The sequence below is a fragment of the Melanostigma gelatinosum genome (genome assembly GCF_949748355.1).
Source record: "Melanostigma gelatinosum genome assembly, chromosome: 10".
In the NCBI taxonomy this organism is placed as follows: Eukaryota; Metazoa; Chordata; class Actinopteri; order Perciformes; family Zoarcidae; genus Melanostigma; species Melanostigma gelatinosum.
In genome coordinates, this window is record NC_136643.1 from 4,021,446 (window position 1) to 4,029,319 (window position 7,874).

General features: G+C 42.8%; 1 protein-coding gene across 1 annotated transcript in view; it reads right to left on the reverse strand.

Moving 5' to 3' along the window:
• The window catches only part of LOC306783651 (collagen alpha-3(VI) chain-like), an 84,240-nt gene extending 76,587 nt beyond the window's left edge, over positions 1–7,653 (reverse strand). Inside the window, exons 1-2 of the mRNA XM_079277371.1 lie at positions 7,389–7,653; positions 1,976–2,090 (exon numbers count right to left, since the gene is read on the reverse strand). Coding sequence (XP_079133497.1) covers positions 1,976–2,060 — 85 coding nt within the window. The 5' untranslated portion in view covers positions 2,061–2,090; positions 7,389–7,653. The remainder of the gene's footprint in view (positions 1–1,975; positions 2,091–7,388) is intronic.
• Between the last annotated feature and the right edge of the window lie 221 nt (positions 7,654–7,874).

Sequence of the window (7,874 nt, forward strand, 5' to 3'; positions counted from 1 at the left end):
AGTTTCATAGGAATGTGTTCTCTCTTTCCAGTCACTTCCAGTAACTTGTTTTAACTTATTATATATAATTTCTGTACATCAACATGTAAAAATATTCTCAAAGTACTGCTGCAGGTCAAGGATGAGTCCAAGCAGGTTCATCTCTGTTTCAAATACAGAATATTGCACATATTTAACACAGATAGACATTGTGACTGACAAAAACAAATGCAAGACACGAAAGCAGTGGTGCATGGTTAGCTATTGTTAAAAGCTCATTGATTGATTTTGAGATGTGTTGTTTTAAAGGGTACGGTTTCCTCAAGTCCTTTTTCTTCTCCAAGGATTTTCTGAACAAATGTTTGTCAACATTTGGATTTTACAATGTTATTATGTTGCAGTCTGTATTGTGTCATCACAAACAAAATGGTGTGTTAAATGATTACTGAGGTTATTGCTGTTTGCAAACACAGAACTCAAATTCCTACCAATTGTAAATGCGCCTGGGACAGAATGTTCTCATCACTTCAATAGCTTTCCCTCCATCCATACTCATTGTTGTTCTTCTGGCTTTGCACCCAATCTAAGATGCTGTAGGGATGTCTATTACATGCAGATCTTGCTGTGATTTTAAAAGCGTTATGGGAGTATTAAGTGGGGTAAGACAAAACAAGTGATGTTAATTTTGCAGGTGGACAGTGAAAGGTTATTGTGGTTAAGAAAAATACTTGATTGTGTTAATGATCAAATCCAGTCACAGCCACAAAGGCAGCAGCTTTGACTGCACATGTAGACATTAGTAATGGTAGTGACACTGGTCCCATTTCATTACCTGTCCCTCCTCCAGCCACGGGGGCCTCGTTTGCCACAGGACCACCCCCTGACCGGGTCACTGCGTCACAAAGCCCCACTACTAAATCTTGGATTATATCCCTCAAAGTCAGGAAAGAGTCTACACTGAATACATGAATGTCATGGGGCTTGCTAGCCATCTCCCTGAGCTCCGAGTCAACCGCATCCTGAACTCCGACCGCAAACACCTCCACGCCTGCCAGCCACAGCACCTGAGCCGGCTCGGCCACGTCATCCTGGGAGCGCCCATCCGTTAGCACCACCACCGCCTGGGCCACACCTTCAACAGCGCGGCTGCCCGAAGCAGTGGTCAAGTGTGTACCAATCAGGAAATCCAGGCCCAGGCCAGTCCGGGTGCCTCCGCCACGGTACGGCATAGCCTTGATGTGTGCCAGGACTCCCTGTGTTGTTGGGTAGCTGTTGAGCTGGAACTCAGTTCGAGGCTTATTACTGTACTGCACGAGGGCAAATTTAAACCTGTCCCCTCCAGCCTGGTGAAGTGATTGTATCAAGCTGTACAGAAATTGTCTGACATGTTCAAAGTTCTCCTCGCCCATACTCCAAGATGAATCCACTAGAAAGTAGATATCAGCTTCCAACCCTTGTGCACAATCTTTGAGAGTGTTTGGAGGACAAAAGTGAAGACCAGGGAAGAGATGCTTGATGTTTAATACCAAAATATTGTATTGGTGCTTAACACTGACTAAAATGCAACTAAAATGTTGTGGTGATTCTAAGTTTGACAGCATCATTCAGCTTGCTTTATTGAAAGCATCTGATTGGACTTGGTACTCTACTCCTGAGGCCTCTATTCCATTTTTTTTTGTCCACTATTGTGCACATTTTCTGATTCAGATTCAAAGAAATAATAACAACAATTTATAATTGAAAAATAGCCAGTTTACCAACAATTCTCACAAGAAGTGAAATATCGCTCCATGAATATGTTTTGTTTTTCTTAGGATGTCATACACACTTTTATAAATCCTACTTTTCTTTGCAATATATGAAAAGGTGCACCTGTAGACTATATCACACTGTGCATTGCTGAAAACTGGAAAAGAACATAACTCTGCAAGCAGAACGATCTGCATAATTAGCACACCCTGCTGACCGCGGCTGAGATGAACTAAGTTCGACTTACCTTCCTGAGCCTCAAGGTTAGGGAGGAGTCCTGCAAACAGGACGCCCAGGAGGGCACACAGCGGTAACAACCGATGCCTCCTCATCTTCTCTCACCAAAACAGCCAAGGGGACACCTGTGAAAGCAGAAGCAAATATCATATGAATATAAGCCAGCAGCCCACGAACATGCCAATACATGCCAAACACGCTTCAGTACAAACTACAGCTTTCAGTGTTTTGAATGGTTTGATGAAAACGTTTGGGAGAGGGATTTGAAACGTTGTTGCAATCCCTACTTTTTGCTGCAATGCGTCTCCAAATATAACAAACAACATTGCATTTCTTTTTTTTGTTGTTGTTTGAATACAACAAAATGATTGAATCAGCAGTACAGACATTCCTAACCTTTTGGTTTGTAAGTGCGGGAGATGCAGTACACAGACCTGTAGCAGTGAGAGTGGTAATGATCAAAAGAATTACCAGCCAATGTGCTGAACCAATGAACTCTATTTGGCAAGGACTGATTGTTCCAACTCACAAAACAAAGAGGGGTATTTGGAAGTAAGATACGCTTTCACAGCAAGGGTGTGTGTTCCCCCCCCCCCCCCCCCCCTCCCCCTCCTGTCTTTCTCACTGTTTACATTAAGGTCTGAAAGCTCAGAGCTGTTAAGAGATCGGTAGTGTCATATATTTCCGGGTGGGGTCCTTTTATATTGCCCAACAAAATTATGAGGATTGCACATAAACATTTTCTGTGATAATCTTTGCATTATAAAACAATCATGTAAAGCACTTGGACAATATGTTTCAAGTAGAGTGAGTTTTTCTCACTCCTTTGAACAGGATTCACACTTGAGTGAGAAAAATGTCTCCCTGCAGCCCCCCAACGCCGTCACTATCCAGAAGGGGGACACATCAAGTTCCTTTATTTCAAGGAAATCTAAAAGCCCTCCTGGGCACTGCAACAGATGTTTTTCCACTCATGCTGCTGTGATTTCAGGTCTCTCTAAAGCAGGGGTTGACTTTCTATCTAGAATTATGACTTTCTATCATAGTTATGACTTTCTATCTCATAACTTCGACTTTCTATCTCATAATATAAAATTAAAAAATATTTAAACTTTTTTTTTTTTTTGCTGGCGGAAAATGACGTAGCGGGCCGGATTCGGCCCACGGGCCGGGAGTTTGAGACCCCTGCTCTAAAGCCACTGCAGAGTTTGCCAGGCCTGGCCAATGTGTCAACACTATGGCTTCCCCTCGCCGCCACAGAGGACAACACAGCAGCACAGTGGAGTCCTGCTTCCTCTGATACCAGCAGCCAAAATAATGGCAGCGTGTGGAATTACATTAGAGCGAAAATTAAGAAAGACTGTTTTTAAAAATATATTATGGCTCTGAATTAGTTCACTTAAACATTATAGGGAACTCAATAACTCAATTGGTAAGCTCTTCTTCTTACGGAAAAACTTGAGTCACTTTTACTCTCACTCACTCACACACTGCATGCACCACATACTGTATAAACTGCGGATCACAGCTTCAAAACGGCCATCCCTGCCAACTTAAACCCCCTGTCTACTAATGAGTAGTCTTTGTGTTACTTTCATCCCATTTAATGTCAGTGTCCCACAGTGAAACTGAGTTTGAGACATATCAGCATGCATTGAACTCTAATAGTGTCTTTTGTTTTGCTACGAACACTAGGGGTCGCCAAAGGTGGACATTTACAAATATTACACACAGGCGCTTTCAGAAGCTGAAGATATGCAGTGTAGCCAACATCTATCATGTTGCACGCCTGGGCCTGTAAGCAAAGCAGAGACGGCCATATATGGCTGACACCGTGACGGTCTAAACATGAGAAGATGGGGAGTTATGATCTGTTAGCATGTTTTTGTGTTTTTCTCCTCTTGTGTGAGCCTCTGGTATATGCTGAGGCTTCAATTAATCTTCATGTGTAATCCAGTATCCCCCATGAAGTGGCAGGGCTAATGGAGAGCAGAGTAGGGAGCAGTTTATGTAAAGCAGAAAGCAGAACATGCTGCCGCTTATGCCGTATATAACAGAATATCCTGCTCGGCGGTATTATTTATCGTTAACAGTGTCAGTGTGCATTTGCAGAGCGCGATAGATACAGCAATGTGCCTGTGGGCATTCTGAAGTGCGATTGCATCTGGACCTCACACACTCATTTACAGCAAAGACCACACACGCACACATCAACATGCACATGCATAAACACACTCACAAGCTCAGAATGCAGCATGGCACAAAAATTCCATCAGCACCGGTGACAGATATCAGTGTAAATAGTTGTATGTTACACCAGCTACACCAAGCGGACCTCCTAGGATAGGACATGGTCCCCCCACACAAATAACGGTCCCTGTGCACACAAAGGGTTGCTGCGATTGGTACATTCTCACACTGGTTGAAGTACTTTAAATACAGACTTTTAATAGGAGTTCCCTCGAAGACACTGAGCAAAAGACAAGAACATCGAAATGCTTTTGGCTTCACACTCAACTTTCAAAATGCATTTTCAACTCAACAGGTTTGACCAAAATAGCGCTAAAAACTGAGCTGTGAGCAGATTGACAAAGCATTCAGCAGCTACAGAGACAGATCATTCTCTCAGGAGGAGCCAAGACAAGAGTGAATATGATGCAGCTCTGAATGTGTAAAATTGTTTGCTAACAAGTTCAACGAGCCAACCTATCTTATTTTATACATTTTTGTTTTACACAATATGCAAATTAATCAGTTTGTTTGTTTTTCTTCAGATGACATTAAATGCATAACTATGCATAATTATGTTTTGAGAAGAAAAAAGTCAGCCTTTTTGTTTTTTGTTTCTTACAGTAGTTTATACTTTGGATCCCAGTGAGTGGGTATTCCCTGGTTTTATTTAGTTATGTTGGTAGAATGAGGATTAAAGGCAATGCTCTCCACTAATATTGGAGCGAGTGTGACGTGTCTAATGCATTACATGTTTTGACAATACCGTCAATGGGGGACTGTTACATTTCCCATGATAAATATTTTCCGACACCGAAAAAGTTGCATGTGATTAAAGATGTCAAATATGATTTCTCCCATTTGCTGCTTATTATCTCCCTATTGTGTCATCAATTATAAGATGATGATGTGCATCTCATTAGACACTGTAATGTGCTCTGGGCTTAAATGTTCATGTCATCAAACTGGCTCAACTGTAGCAGCTCCTTGAACACTTGATTACAGACTGAAACCGTGTACATATCAATTATACTGTCAACAACAGTTCTTGATGCCAATTAGCACAAAGCAACTCTGTTTTCTTTTCTACGGACGACATCTCCTTGCACATCGTTGACAAACTTGAAGCTACAGGTAAAATAAGTGAAGTCACGAGGGTCGTGAGTCACTTCTTCACTGTAATGCAGCTGCTGAATTTGAGACAACTCTACACTGCCGCTCACTGGCATCATGGGAGAAAATATCCCTCGCACATACAGAGTGTGTGACTTAGCGCTGGTTAGCCTCTATGAATCAATCGCGAGGGCGGTGTGGGCCCGCATGCTGGAAAGATGCAACGTGACATGTGTGGCACAGATGAGAGGAGGATCAATGATAGTTAAATTTGGGGGGGGGGGGCAGGAAGGGAAGTTCCACACAGCTGGTGTGTATTAGGGCGTCTGACACCGAGCAGATGTGTTCAGGAGAGAAGCACACGGAGATAGCTTGAAGCACAGACTGAATTCACCTTTTAGCTCATCGTCACCCACAGAGCTTGGTGCTCCCTCTAACCGATGCACAGCAGTTTAGTTGATCCCTTGGAGCGGTAGATCTAACTTGAGACTGGACCTTTCTGAAAAATGCTCCAGCCTTCCAGACATCTGAGCTGCATCATGGTAAGAAGACCAAAAGCTGGAGGGAGTGCAGTAGTCATAAACCACTCGAATGCTGATTTATACTGTATATCCAAAAGTCCTTTGTTGAGAATCCTCCTGATGCAGCTCTGCCAACAACAGTTTCAACACTAGCTTCCAGTGGGAGCTGTTCATTGTCGTAAGGCTGGCAGTAAATTACGTGTAAAATATTTCAAACACATGAAGTGAGATCTGAAACGCACACCAAAAGTTTCATATCGCTTTTTGAAGTTATTCCTCTCCGTATTATAGCAACGGGGTTAAGTGCAAACATAAAACGACATGAAAGTGGTAGCTCATGAGAGTTATTTCCAATCTAATTTGATGATGTTGAGACGTGGAAGGATAGAATAACTTAATTTGCACATCAAATCCCACGTGAACAAAATGAAACATTGCAATGAAGACATTCCTCAATCCCGACTTGGACAGTGTTGAGGGAGAAGTGGGAGATTGATGACTCACACCTGGTTCAGTAAACTGCAGCCCACCATCATCCAATACCCACCCCACCTCTTTTGTCCAATGGAGGAAAAAAGCCCTCTTGGGTCTCTTGGTTCTTCTGGCCAGTAGTGTGGAAAACGCTCTCTTCACACTTTTCCACTCCTGCGCTCGTTTCAGCGAGGGTGTGGTTTTGGGCTACTGCTGCAGTGGAAACATCCAACTGCTCCTCTTTAGAGCATGCATGTGGGTGTGGAGATGCAACTGTATAATTACCATTTAGATTTAACTTAATGACTAACAGATCAATCCGGAATACTAACAAAGTGCACAGAAATGAGCTATCGACAGGTGATCAATGACACTTTTTGATCTCTTGACTTAACATACAGCATCTAGCAGGTTTTGATAGGGGACTTAGATAATCTGTTGCATTATGTGATGCAGTCATTACATAAAATAGGCATTCTACCACAGAAAGAACATCACAGATTGATGTTGAAATGATTCATTGCAACGCGACTCCTAACAGGTTCACAAGGCTAACACTGATCTGGGATCACAGCATTGGACTTAAGACATAGCATGCCAACATTCTTTTTTTATCCCACCACAATTATTCGACACCTGTGCAGTAAATCAAACTTTGCACAATGCAGGAATGTCAAATGGAATTGTAAGGTTTTCCATGAGAAAAAGAGAGCTTACACGTCCCTCCACACTCACACACAACATGGCTGAGGTCCTCTCTTCCACCCTAACTGTGGCTCACCTCTTGCCCTTCAAGCACTCTCACCACTTAAGTACAGGTTCAGCCATGCTGCTAAACACATGCTGTCTGATATTTATGACCTGTGAGCCAAAAACTCTGTGCAACCCTGTGATTATGACACCCATCGTACACTTACAAGTTGTGACTTTAAACTGTGCTTCGGTCAATGCACTCTTTATAATCAACATACAGTGCATTCAAGGTCAATCCTTACAGAAATCAAAAAGGAAGCATGCATGTGTAAAAAGCAGAAACCTTTTTTTCTGCAACATCAATCACCTTAAGAACAAAGCAGATTTAAAACTTACCCTGAGCTGAAGTAGTCGTACTCCACTCTATTTGTTTTCGAAGAAAAAAAACGGTATTTTATCAGTTATGTAAAATGCCTGCAAGCGTGACTTTTGGGCATTATCCTCCTGACAAATTCCCCCTGCTGGCTTTTTTCAGCTCCTCCCAGAGGAAGGCGGCTGAGCAAAGCTGTGATAAGGCCACCGATAGGAGATGTGCAGAAACAGCGGTCCTGATTGAAGGAAGGAAATGGTTGAGACTGAAAGAGACGGACACCCTCCCGGTCTTGAACCAGAGGAGATGTGGTGCACAATTCAAGGCTGGGATGGGACAAACTTCTAAACTTCAGGAGATCTGCCACCTCTCTCTTCCTCCTCCCACTTTCTTTAAAGAGAGGGGAAAAAAGAAAAGAGGAGGGAGAAGAGAGTGCGGGGCGGTGAAGTAAATGAAAACCAGACACATAGCCCTGTTTGGTCTGGATGTGAAGAGAGGATGATGTCACAAAT